The sequence below is a fragment of the Ascidiella aspersa genome, chromosome 7 (assembly GCF_963924565.1).
Source record: "Ascidiella aspersa chromosome 7, kaAscAspe10.2, whole genome shotgun sequence".
Lineage (NCBI taxonomy): Eukaryota > Metazoa > Chordata > Ascidiacea > Phlebobranchia > Ascidiidae > Ascidiella > Ascidiella aspersa.
The window spans coordinates 25,287,754-25,302,082 of NC_139453.1; the positions used below are offsets into that span (position 1 = coordinate 25,287,754).

The window sequence follows — 14,329 nt, forward strand, 5'->3', positions numbered from 1 at the left end:
CATGAAAGATTCGCGTGAAGCGATATTTATTTTAGTATTCAAAACAAACAAATAAATGGGGTTTGGCTGGGTCATGACCGAATCCATCCTTTAAATATATATACGTTACCACCAAACGTATAAAACGTTTCTTGTTTTTACTTACGTGTCTTACTGGCTTCATGGCAAACATTTTTCTGAAACAACAGACAGGGATATATATAGTTGGTGTGTTATCAAACGCCGAAAATACTGAAAAAGTATTTTAAGGAAAATACGAAAAGGTCGGATTGAATTCCTTGGCGGGCCATGTTTTGGCCAGTTCAAGAAGAGTTTATATTTTCATTATAAAGTTAACGAACACAACCAGGCGATTGTTGAGCACATTCACGAAATACAATAAGCGGTGACAGTTTAAAAAGCATAAGAGCAAAAAGTTTTCGGTGTGGCGTTCTCACCAAATGGATACAAGAAGAGCATGGTTAATTCACGCAGTGTATGTTGCATTTCACCACCTTTCAATAACAAAAGTATACTCTAGAACAGTGCTCCGCAACCGGTGTGCCGTGAGACCATGTCAGGTGTGCCGCGACGTTACCGTATGTGTGTTAACTTGCGTTTTTTAATTGTACTTTGTACAGCAGATTTTAACGAAAATGATGCAAGGCAGACATTTTAACTCTATGCAATAATCAATGTAAATTTTCCTTAATATATAAAACTATGACCTTTCAACCGCCGGAAGTCAAATTTTAAAACATCTTTCTAACTAACTCATTAACAGGAGTATAAATTTTCAGCAAATGATTTCTAACCATGATATAACTAAAACTAAAATCTTCGAAAAAAATGGCTAAACCTGTCGGAATCTACCTAAAGTTGATGGGAATAAGGCCTTAATTGACAGTAATGACTAAAAATGTAACGATGGAATGTGGAATGATCGGGGTTCATCAGTTTGACATTGGATGTCAACGTTTCGGCGTTCTACTTTGAATAGCGATTACGGCGCTGTTAAGTCGCCGCTGTTTTAACATTGGGTTGTTTCCCCTGTTTGGGGTAAGTGGTGGGTAGTGAGTGGGATTAAATATTAAGTTAGGGTTGAGATTGAGGAGTTAGTGATGAATTTAGGGGTAGGGTTTGAGGTTATGTAATAGGTTGTATAGGGCTTATTTCGAAATTTAGGTCTAATTTCGACAGGTCAGGATTTATTCCGATTTAGACGATAGTATACGACTATTAGGTATTAGTCCTATTTTGGTCTTATTCCGAACTGTGTTTTAGTTCGACGTTGATGTTGTTTTAATTTCGGTCTTATGGCTGAAGTCCTTTTGGCCGTCTTAAGATATTTTAAAAGACCGTAAAACCGTAAATTCAGAAGATAAGAGAATGTAAAACGTCAAATTTTCGGTGCGTTAATCGTAAATTGCACATTATTCTCTGAGCAGCCTGCTATTATGCTTTTGTTGTCTATTGTCAATCGTCATATATTTCGTAGGTGTGCCTTCAATTTTGTTTACCTGTGTTGGTGTGCCTCAAGTGAAAAAAGGTTGCGGAGCACTGCTCTAGAACCCGCACCCACCACCTATGTAACGTTTATGTAAAACTCTGTGCTAAATCATTTTGGTACCAAATTGAACTATTTGAAATCGATCTGTCCGTTTTACGGTTTAACGAGAGATTGTTTACTGAAGTTAAAGATGAAAATGGCAGCAAACAGCACGAGGCAATAAACAGAAATAGTACCAACTTAACAGCAAATAATTTAGTAATTCGGCTGACACCAATCCATTTGCGTCACCGTTTTAGGTGACCAATGATTTAAACGGTAATATTATGAATTTAGGGCCAATGTCAATAAGATTGAAAGCAGCTTTTATTTGCTATTTTCCTTTGATTTTAAGGAAAGCTGGAACATTCTCTCTACAACCTTGATTTACGGGTTAGAGCCTCTCTGGAAAGCCTAACCACCTCCAATGCACAGCCCCAGTGCTGGGCAATCCCCTTGGCTCCGTGTCCGTAGTTATGAACAACCGGCAATAACTTCGCGCCGCTTCGCGAATCCGAACTTATCCGAACTAGCTCGGTCTCGATTCGCGCGCCTCCGATTCGACACGGTCTGATGCCCACGTCCGTGTAGCGCTCCACAGCATCTTCTGACCGAGGGTAGAGGGTCTTGCATTTGTGACGAATGTGCTCGGTGTCTTTGGGGTCCACGTGGGTGTCAAAACGCCCCACCTGGTACACCCCACCGATTAGTACGTCATCATTTCTCGGTGCCATGACTGTTTCTGCAGCCAAGTAGACCTTGTCAATGAAGGGAGCGTCCACGCTGATGTATTGGCCTATAAACGTCAGTTTTACTTTGAAATATTAAATATGATTGTAGTCATTTGGCAAAAACATTTTGTATGTCAATATTTTTTTTATATTTTGTCAAAGAAAAACGTTTAGTCGTCCACATAAAGTTTTTTAATTGTCTCCGAAAATGAAAATTAGTATCTATTCTAGAGGCAGTTTTCAACGCCTTTTATGAGCTTTTAATAACTAAATATTTATACATTACCAGTATTGTTCTGTTTTGGCCAAAGACATTTCTGTTAAAAAACATTCCTGTCAAAAACATTACAAATAAACAATCAAAAAAACATTAATAAAAACAAGTTTCAAAGAAAACAAATTTTAACGATGCATGAATTCTATACATATAGCCGTTGAAATCTCAAACATAAACACAAAACCGCCACCCTAGAAAAAAACTGACAATAAAATATAAATCTGGTATGGCCTAAAGTAACCTCTGACAGGAATCATCTTTCGATCAGAGGTCAACGACCCGGCTCCAGCTCCTGTGCAGTTCACAACTAGGTCATATGAATGCCCCAGCTGATTGATTGAGGTCACTTCTCGTTCGACAAATGTCACAGCTGGTCCACCGCTCCTGTTTGCAAACGATATATCAGACGTGTTTTACCGAATATTATATTTCTTCATTTGTAAAATTCAGTTTCAATAAAGCCTAACATATTCTCTTCGACAAAAGAGGATACAGCTGATTGTATAAACCAGGGGTGGGCAACCTACGGCCTGCCGGTCAGACCCGGCCCGCCAACGCTAATCATGCGGCCCGCGAAACTAATTATAAACTGGGCACGAAGCCATTCCTCATATTTTTATGGCAGTTTCAACTAATTAGAAGCAACTTTTTTGTTTTTAAGTTAGCAAAACTGTAATTATATAAGGCCTTGATACTGTCGATGATAGGTGTATTACAAATAGACAGAAATCATGCAATGGCACTTTGAAAATACTTTGTGCTCAAAAGGGATTAGAAAAATTTTTCAGTTTTATTCCTAAAGTTGGCAAAAAACTAAGTTTGTACAGCTGTGGAGTGGTGCCCAACTCAAAACGAAACCATTAAAATCATTGCTAAAAATTTAAATATTGAAGTAGAGCTCGCGCCCATGTGCTTTTCTTATAGCAATGAAGCAATGTTGTTTATTGAAAAATCAAGTCGTGAGCCACCAATATGATTTCAGAAAAAAAAATAAACCACTTCACCGTTATTTTAATGCCAACGCACTTATATAATCAACAGTGTTTTGTTATAGCTTGTATGGTTCTAAACTCCGCGTGGCAGCAAACAAAACATCATAACTTAGCTTTAATAAGTGAATAGAACTGTTGTTGTAACATACTCTCGCAAACCAAAAGCAAGAACACAACAAAATATGCAATTAGCTTCGAGGGTATTTCTCAACTTTGCCAACCGATCGAACTTTATTTTTAGTTTACCACATTTTCACAAGCTCTAAAGTAGTTAAATTACCTATATTATGTTTTCAAAGACATTCAAATTTAAATAGCAAACATCCAGACTGATGGACTAACTGGACGACAACAAAATATATATTTAGATATAATTCAATAATGAATGCATTGCAGCCGTTTTTTGTAGCTTATTACCTTTTCTTCTTTCGTCTCAGCTTTTCCATAAGCCAAGGCAGGTATTTGCTGGTGTCAATCACATAGCAGGGTGCGACGTAGCCGGTAATAGAGCCGTTTCCCAACGAGCCGAAAACCAACAGTCTGGCGCCCTCTTCCGTCAGATGACTAAACTCCTGCATTTCCCGCATGGTGGCGCTTCTGCATCCCAACGCTTGTCGATGTTTCGGGGGAACTTTTTTAAGGGTACAACAAGCATTTTAAACAGACAGTAGAGAAATGCTTTGAAGCAGAAAACATATAAATATTTTGATTAACATTAAACAAGCAGTAGGGGAATATTAATTAAAATCGTTTAATTGTATTGTTGTTAAATCAGAGTCGGCAAACTTTTTTGTCGCGGCCCAAAGTAGTCTTTTCAGAGCTATTGAAGGCCCACTACGTAAAACTACTACGAAAACAGCGTCGAATTTAAGATATTTTTTTTTTAATGGCATAGTGCAAAAGCACACTTTAAAAGAATATACGCGCGAAGCAGGACATTTTTGTCAATTACTTACAGTTAAAGTTGGCAAAAAATATAGTTCGACAGGCTCTCAAGACCACATTTGGCACGTGGGTCTGAACCACACTGAAACCATATAAAAATACCATATAAAAATAAATATAAAAATACAGTCTACCACAAAGTGCAATGAATGTAGCCCGCAGCTATCAGACGGCCCGTAAATATTCAATAACACTAAACTATTCAAAAGTAACTCGCGGCCCAACAAAAATGGCTCTGCGCGCCACATTTAGGCCGCGGCCCTCAGTTTTTCGATAGGTGGTAAACTTATTCGTGGAAGCATAACTAAAGAACGCTTACTTACGTTTCGCATCTATGATATCTTGTGACGTGTTAAAAAGCAAGATGGCGTCCCTGTGACGTAATCCGGCGGCCTCAGGCTCGGTTAAATAAACTCGGGAACACCAGGCCTGAGTGGCCACCACGTGGTCGTTGGTATTGGGGGCGTCGAATTTACCGAGACCCCTGTTGGTCACAACTCCGAAGCCGTGTGCGCTGAAATTGAATCGGTTTTAAACGAATATTTTTTGTAACCCAAGATGTTCACACAACCGCTCTTCAATACGATAAATGTGAACCCAATTATTGTTTGCCGTGCGATTTGGCGTAGAAAGGTGCCACGTGCCAGTGTGTTGGTGGCCAACGGAATATAAGGCTGAAGTTAGTCTTGCTGTAGATAATCATTAAAATGTGATAGCTATATTATATTAGAAATCTATTTGAACCACATGTGGCCACCATGTCTAAAAAGTGGTTAAAACTAACGAAACGACGGTAATTTTGGTGCCAACGGCGTGTTATTCGTGAAATCCCCCAGGTTAACTATTTAATATATTGTAGCTAAAGGTCAATTGCGTATTTTGGACAATCGTTGTTGTCTTTGATAGATTTTCCAACTTATAACTCAAAAAATACCTCTTGTGCAACCCCTTTTTCTTGGTGCACCCCCATATTTTTGCCAACTATGAACTCACAAATAATTGTTACTTGAATTCGCTTTTTATTTCCCGCCCATAGTTTGTGATGTCGCGCATTTTTCAGTACTACGATGCACACAAGATAACTAAAGCGTATTTACCTGCAGACATTTTTCTTGCTCGGAAAAAATTCCAACGCTATCACATCGACGCTGCTGTCAGGAAATTGTTCAGTCAGGCATAACGCTGAAGCAAGGCCTTGAATTCCAGCTCCGATTACAGCAATTGAAAACGACATACCTAAATACAGCAGTCTAGCCTATTCGACAAAGCAACTCTTATTTGTACAACTGTAATAACTGATAACACTATAGTAGCAAAATCATGGGATAGTTACATATATTGTGTTTGTACGCCAATTCCTATATTCCTGGGATGTTTTTATTTAATTTGGGTAATGTTAGTTAATTCTGAACTTTAATGTCTTCATTATAACAAATCCGAAACTATTTAACGTTCATGCAACCCAACTGCTGCATTGTGTCAATAAGTTTATGCTTTCAACGTGTTTTTGACTTATAATTGCAAAAACGTCCTACTTTGAATCTCGTATTGTAAATTGGTTAACCATACTGCCTAAATATTTTTCAGTCGCTTTAGTTAAACGCTGTGCGGAAGCGACGCCTTTCGCGTTTTGCTTCGAAAAGGAAACCACAGGTCGTTTGTCAAATTCGCTCCCGATTTGCTTCAGCAAATGATCGATTCTCAAAAATCGCATGGCACAGCATTAAGTCAAATAGACTAATATATAGAACAGGGGTGACCAAACACGCAGCTCTACGCCCAGTTATATGCGACTCTTACGTTCATGTTGCACATATAATTTGGTTTCTACTTCCTTTGGTTAAGTTATGGATTATTGTGGGTTTCGACTCTTTTTTCGCGCTTTGCGCGATCGCTTTGTGGAGTGAGTAAGAAACCCCATTCATTTCTTTCCATGTGTGTAAGGTGTGGCTTTTAGCGGTTAACCAGGTAATAAATGCAGCTCTTGGTATATGATTGGTTGGCCTCACCTGATATAGAACGTGGCTCATTTTGCGTATATTCATCATAAAACGAATGCCTGTTCGCGTTATATATCCAACATGTTGATTTTTAATGTGACAAACTTCTTAAGTCAACAGTAAAGCTGTTTAATAATACTAGTTTATAGATGTTTGTCTAAACAGCCTAAAAGCTTATCGAATTGTAACTGGTATTAAAATTGAATCCCATGTATCGTACCACAATGTTGTTAATCATTTTTTTAGTAAAATGGCATTTTCTGGTGTATAATACAGTCGGGTAGATATGCTTCCTAGGGCCTGTCCTACAGTACTTGTCTGTTACACGTTCGATATACTACAATGACCTGGGGACAATTAACACAGCGGAAAATTATAATATCTGTAAATATAATAAAACGAAATATATTCCGAGTTTTACTCGGTTGCTTACGAAAAACAGCGACTACAATAACTACATTTTATATGGAAACTTGACTTAAACTTGTTTGTCGGTTTTGTCCAAAATAGATCTTGTTTTTAAAATATTTGATTTTCGCTAAATTATAGTATGATTTTCATTGCCGTTACGATCTAATAATCAGTTACCATAGAATACTAATTGCAAACCAACCATCGAAGACATGTAAACTCTGTGGTATGCGGTTTATATTTAAACGCAAAAAGTGTAATAGAAACCTTAAATCGCATTTACAAACAATGAAGCTAAACTCATAAATCACTAACGTGTTATTAGTTTTACAAATAACAAAACCCCACTCTCTACCCAGAGCCGACCAGCGATAATGTGTTTACCGATCAAAATAGTACCTTTCATCCAAAGAGATTTAAACTTTAAAGTCTCTTTGTTTCATCCCAGATGTTTTTTCAGAGTTTACAACTAATAACGTTTCTATTGCAATTACCGTAAACATTTTTGCTTTCGGCTATTTCAAACCAGCGCCCTCCAAAAAACTCTGCTGCGTTTTAAATGTTTAAAAATAATTTTTTAACGCAAAAAGCTTTACTTTCAATAACAAAATCGTAAATTGTGGCTTGATTACATGTTCATTGTTTTGCAAGAAATCTATACTTTATAGTGATTGCTGATTGCAATATAAGATTTTGTTGAAATTTAATTTTGATCACGTATAAATAAGCGATTTTAAAATCTTACGTGGTATGCGGCGATAAAAAAATATGTAAAAAAGTATTTTTACCGAACAACACAAATACGTCAACGACTTGTCATTCCGTCAACAATACGAATTTCAATAACTTTTTTATTTCATTTTCCATCGCGATGGCTGATCTGCAAGCATATGTTGCGGAACAAAAGGGTAAAAGTAAATCCATAGCTTCGGACAGCGAGTCAGACTCTGCCAGCCTTTTGTCATGGATGCCGTCATCAGTTAACATAACAATGCCAAATGTGTTCAGTAAAGAGCCCAGTGAAAAGAAAGAGTCGACGTGGTTTAGCGAAGCAAAAAGCGATCCTATGTGCCCTGCCTTGGTAAGTTTGCTAGACAAATAATCATACAATTTGGTAATATTTTCCGGATGTTGTCGTTCTTAAATATAATCGTGTTACAACCACTAAAGAGTGTGCACAAATTTATTGTTTGCTGCAGCTAACCAACAACAAATAATTCGGCGCTGGTCTAGAATCCTACCACAACGAAACACCACTATGGGTTAGGGTGCGGGTTAGCGTTTGGGTGAGGGTGGGTCAAGTATTATTATTGAACAAAGAATATAATAATACTTGACCCACCCACACCCAAACGCTAACCCGCACCCTAACTCAAATTTTGTGCGTTGATTTTAGAACTGTGGTAGGATTCTAGACCAGCGCCAATAATTTTTTAAATATGGAGGGTTGGAAAGTAAGGCCCATTTTACCGCCCAGCCGCGGTCATAGCCACGCATTTCGTGTAAAATCAACGTTAAATGCGGTCAGCCTTAAAAAAATCGTTCAAATGCGTAAAACTTTCCTCGCGCTAACGGTTTTCAGGGTGATACTCCATTTTCAGCTGTGCAAATTTTGCAAATAACGTTATTATAGCAGCGCAAATTTAGGCGGAAATGTTTTTTTAGCCGCGCAATTTCAAGCTGCAATATTGTCTCCCATGTGCAAAATCAGAAATGTCCAATATCTGGGTTCAGACCCACATGCCAAATGTGGTCCTGGGAGCTTGTCGAACTATATTTTTTGCCAACTTAAACCGTATGTAATTGAAAAATTGTTCGTGCTTCGCGCGTATATTCTTCGTTTTATAGTATGTTTTACATTATAATATGCCAATGTTTTGTGCAACAAGGCCTCGTGTTATATTTCACTTAAAAATCGTATCCTGAAATCTTTTTTGTAGTGGGCCTTTAATAGCTCTGAAAACAGTACTTTGGGCTGCAACAAAAAAGTTTGCCGACCACTGTCCTAAAGGCGAGAATCAAGAAATTTATGCCAAAGTCTCTTACTCCTTATATTAATCTGGTTCAAATGTACAAGCAGCTAAAATGACAGTCCTTAAAACTAATTGAATTCTATACAAAGTCACTTCACTCATAATGTATTATTGCTCATTAAGTATATTGGCAGTTAAATCACAGTACATGCGATAAAATAAAGCTGTGTTTCGAGCTCGAATGCAATTATACGCAAACTGCAGAAATTGCACTTGTGTAAGGTGTGGACAAAATGTTAACTTTCTTGTTGTGTGTTATTTTAAAGAGGTGCCTTGTCCAGCTATTACTAATTGTAAATTTATTTAGCTAAAAGTTGGGTTTTGTTTGGATCTGGGTTTACCTTATGGTATTATTAAGTTTAATTTGTGTAGTTTTGCATTATTTCAATTATTTATACTCTAACAACGTCATGACATAACTTTGTAAAAGCATTCCTGACAAAAAACATGTTATATGGCACTCAATTTGGCTAATTGCTCCACTTTGTCATTTTTGAGTGTACAGACATGCTTTAAAGTTTCAGCACTCGTCAAAAATCCCACCACAGTTTCATTTAGGGTGTGAGTTTGGGTAGGTAAAGTATTATTACTATATATTTATTCTCCCATATTTTAATTTCTTTCTTCCAATTTTAATATGACAACTCCTTTTGTTACTTTTAAAAAGTTAGCATTCTTGACCAGACAAAGTACGATATATATTGTTCCATAAAATATGCTCAAATGTTAATTTTCTTGTTGTGTATTATTTGAAACAGGGCACCTATCTCACCACAGTTTTGTTCAGATTTTGTATTACTATCATTTTTGGTTGGGTCAAGTATTACTACTATATTTATTCTCCCATATTTTTGTTTCTTTTTTGCACTTTTAATTTAACAACTTGGTTTGATACTTTTTAAAATAAGTGGTAGGATTCTAGACCAACGCCAATGTATGATGTATATTGTTCCGGAAAATACGCTTATTTGATGAATATATATGTTTTTTTGGCAGATGAAAATGTTAGTAAAAGTACATATATATATATACATAATTATATATATATATATATGTATATATATATATACCTGCCTCTGATTTGAAACTAGATACAAGTTTTTTTATAAAACTTTAATATTTTTTAATACCATAACAGGTAAAATATAGAAGAACATACATTGGATACAATTGTAAACCTTTGATCTAAGTAAAACTGTATTTATTCCTAATTACCAGTAACTTTTATTGTGTTATATATTTAAAACATAGCCATCAGATTTTTTAATATATATAAATATATAGTCGATTATGTTAAACGCATTTCATAATGATATTTTTAGTCAAGAAAACAACGCCTGCTAGGATTTGCTGGGTGCATTGTTGGAGGGATATTCTGCTTCAGTTTGGCAAGTGTTTACATTCCAGTGTTGATTTTAAAGGCCAGAAAATTTGCCCTTCTGTACAGCCTTGGAAGTTTATTTATGATTAACAGGTAAAAAGATCATTGTTCAATATAATAAAAAAACTTTTTATTACCCAACTGAACTCTTCGTAAAAATTGTTAAAAACAGCTTGCAAGATTTTGTTAAACAAAAAAATACCACAAAATGTTATTATATTAAGTTGATTGCATTTTGTAAACTATATGTACAAAACAAATCAAACTACTTTTTCTAGTTTTTCTTTTCTTTGGGGTCCATGGAATCATATGAAGCACTTAATCACAAAAGAAAGGCTTCCTTTCACATTTGCCTACTTTGGGTCGTTATTTGCAACTCTATATTTTGCGATGTGGCTGCGAAGCACCATTTTCACAACAATTGCTGCCGTTGTGCAGATTGTTGCTCTCCTGTGGTTAGTACTCTGCTTTTTCAATTTTATTTTCTTGTTAAATCTTTTCTCTGGTTAACTAAGCCTGAACTGTCACACTAAACTTGTTTATTAGCTAAACGCATTTAGTCACAAAATTGTTATATATGCACAATTAGCTGACATTCAAGTACAGCTGACATTATTTTACATCTCGTAAGTAGGATAATATCAAACGTTTTGCTGTTTTAACCTAATTGACAAAACATAAATTAATTTGAGTTTAGGTGACATTTTTTTAATTTAGGATTATATCAAACAAAATAAATGTTGTTATCCTTCCAAATCAATTTATAACCTGGTAAACCAAGTGTCAGTTCTTCGTCCACTTTTTCATGATGTCACGAACTACAGACCCTATGTAGATTCAAATAAACTCAGTAAATACGTACCTCTAGTGGTTTGGAAAATATTTTCTGCACAAATCTAGCAACATTAAAAAGCTTTATTCTGTAAAAACCCAGAAGCAGTGATTACCTTCTATATTCAATTAGGTGGCTTTTACCTTAAGTTTTTCCAAAACTTAAAGCAAGGGTTAACAACTAAACATGGCGGGGAGCACTGAGGTCGTTTACTTGGTGGGTCAATAACACTTTTTTTCTTCAGGTATTTGGTCAGTTACATTCCCGGCGGCCAAACCGGATTGACTTTTATCTCCAAACTTTTCACAAGCGCCATAAGTCGGAGTGTAAGCAAGTCGATGCCGGTATGAAGCCCACCACAATACACTACAATCATCTTCACTGCGCTTTTTCTTACCTTTATTTATCTTTATTTTAAAAGAAAAACTATATCGTGTTCGCGTGTCGTGTTTTTGGTTACCTTTATTCCAACGCCGATTTGTAAAATATGTCGCTTGTTGTGTTTTGAACGTCTGCAATGGTGCTTCCACTAATCAGAGATCTTGTTGCTTTAGGCGTTTACGAAGCTTTTAGTCTTATTTTTTTACAACAACTTGACATAATCTAGTTTTGTTGCGCATCTTTAGCCATTGGACTTTTGTATTTCAGCCGGACGAAATTCAGTAAAGTAAACCTCATTAAAACCTCGTTAAAACGTTTTGAACTGTTTAGAAGGGTTATAATTTCGTCAATAGTAGGCAAAACCTTAAATACGATCACCATGTATTGTAGATGGTACCCTTTTGTATTTTGTATGCCGTGTTTTGAAAACACATGGCAAGTTCTGTATTTTCCGATATTATTTGTTCGTGTTTAAACACCAATTGGGTATTTTAGTCAACGACGACTCGACGTAGTTTCTTTGAGAACTTGACTCGGCGGGCATCTTCCATTGTTTATTAAATGTTGGCGTCAACTACTGGACTATAATATGAAATTACAATATTCGCATTGTCCTGATCAGTAACGAAACAGATATTTATCCAATTATCAAACTGTTCAACTTTACTCCGGTAGGCCTACCCTTTTTTATGGTGTTTTGAAATTACCAAATTCCAGCCAAGTAATTTGTAAAATAACTCCAGTTCAAGTCCAATCGTTTTAAGGAAATGGTCCGTCCTAGGTCAATGTATAAGTTAAATTTAAATTTGGGCAATATTCCGCATAATAATCGTAACAGATATCACTTAAATAGTCCAATTCAACAAAATAGTGTAGTCAAGTACCTTACATTAAATTAAGTTCAGTAATTTTCGTACATGGCTAATGTCCGGGAATGCTAAGCTAGTTGTTTGACGTCGGGTTGCACCAACTGGTTAGTGTACTGCTTAGCTATTTTAGGATATGCGTTTAATGGGAAAAAGTTGATATATCTATAATAAACAAATTCATTAAAGAAAAATTACTGTTAACCAGGTGCGCCATCAGGCCATACACTCAAACTATAGTTTTTGCTGGTTTCACAATGTTAAGTACAAAAATAGCTGGCTTTTCTATTTCAACTCACACCAGATTTTATACAACTTTTAATACGTTTTTGTCCATTTAGGTTAGGATATCTATTCAGCCTAAAAACATGCATAACATGTCATATGACTCCGTGTAAGCTCTTCTGTAAAGTTTGATTTTTTTTTGTATTGAAGAATTGAACTGTAGGCTAAATGTTGTTACTTTGAGCAACATGCGGATCTATTTTATAGGCTATGTATGTTATACGTCACGTACTCCTTCACGTTAAAAAATTATTTGCCAAAAACAACAAGTGGTTTTAAGATTAATTGTTTTATTCCGTAATGTAACTTAATCAGGACACTCCTATAAACTATTATTTTGTGCTGAGCTATCATCACATCTGAGTTTGACTAACTTAACATTTTGTTGTTAATTTGGGTTATAATGGAAATAAATTGATATAAATAGTAGGTGTTTGTTTAAAATGCCATGTTTTTCGTCGCATAAGGCCTAGGGAAAAATAAACTATAGGCTTACTTATTTTTAATTCATTGCCAATAGCGAAATAACGTTACAACGTCTACTGATCGGACAACTTTGAGTGTTATTGATATAGCTTTCCACTCTAACTTGGCCGATTCTAACCAACAGTGACACAGGGTCATTTACTCTTTGCAGGCTAAAATATTATGCAAATTAAAAAATATATACATTTATGAACATAAAGAACCGAGGAAAACTCATTGCAAAAAACAAGGGAACTAATGTTCTACACCAGGGATTCTTAACCTTTTTGTATGTTTTACCCTTTTAGCAAAGATGAATATCACATTTATCAGCAATATATAAAATGGTGCTCATTTATTAAAAAACAAAGGTAACAAATTACATCAGTTATATTCAATGCGACGGTTGTATTGCTTTTTGGCAACGTCAAATGAAGTAGGCTAACTAAGAATGTTGCCAATAAACTAAAAATATCTATTACCGAAGCATAACATTATCGACACTAGACGATAGCAGTCGATATCAACTAGAAAAGTAGGCTACCAATACATTTAGCTGGCACAATTTTTCCTGTCCCGTCAACTGATGTGGATAATTTGATTAAAATTTACTCTAGGTTAAGAAAGGCTGTTCTACACATTATAACCTAGAATTTGCTATAGTGTTTTGGCAAAAAAAGTGCGGCGTGTATCGTATTTGTGTGTAAATCAAACGCGCATGACTATACGGACAACATACAGCCGGGTATGGTGTTTTCACTAACAACTGAGTACCGAAGTGCCGTCAAATTTGTTGGCAGCCTACGAAGCACCGTTGTGTTATCGACACAAGCAGAAACTGATTGTATAAGGTTTGTGGTCGCTTCTCACACCTGCTGCTTAACTGCCGCAATACAGGTCTGCTTGCTTATCGTGAAACAAAAGCCTGACAATGCCGAGTCTGCCATTACACAGGATTAACACGTAGCGGCGGTGAAGCCTACAATACACACCTGATCGTAATCAGAAGGAATTAGGAGACACTGTAAAATAGCATTTGCCCCGGCTTCAGCTCCAACTCTGGAGCCATCAAACACATATAACATGGCTCCGACTTCGGGTCCGGGACCTTTAAAGTTTAAACAAATATCCAGCGGCCTCAACTTTGGCTTCGTAGCTATATATATTTTTTTTTCACTCCGTCTCCATTATGTTACATTTGC

The 14,329-nt window shown here is 36.2% G+C and overlaps 2 protein-coding genes across 2 annotated transcripts; one reads left to right on the forward strand and one right to left on the reverse strand.

Annotated features, from left to right (window-relative positions):
• Positions 1–1,902: 1,902 nt before the first annotated feature.
• On the reverse strand, positions 1,903–5,707 carry LOC146138646 (D-aspartate oxidase-like). The gene is made up of 5 exons (XM_083394634.1): positions 5,571–5,707; positions 4,797–4,987; positions 3,946–4,159; positions 2,778–2,920; positions 1,903–2,324 (listed from the first exon to the last, which is right to left on the reverse strand). Exons 1-5 carry the CDS (start codon positions 5,705–5,707, stop codon positions 1,903–1,905), a joined length of 1,107 nt encoding a protein of 368 aa, XP_083250760.1.
• A 1,698-nt stretch (positions 5,708–7,405) lies between these two features.
• On the forward strand, positions 7,406–12,283 carry LOC146138647 (uncharacterized). Its single transcript, XM_083393915.1, has 4 exons — positions 7,406–7,965; positions 10,240–10,391; positions 10,577–10,753; positions 11,375–12,283. Exons 1-4 carry the CDS (start codon positions 7,756–7,758, stop codon positions 11,478–11,480), a joined length of 645 nt encoding a protein of 214 aa, XP_083250041.1. The 5' UTR covers positions 7,406–7,755; the 3' UTR covers positions 11,481–12,283.
• Positions 12,284–14,329: the final 2,046 nt, after the last annotated feature.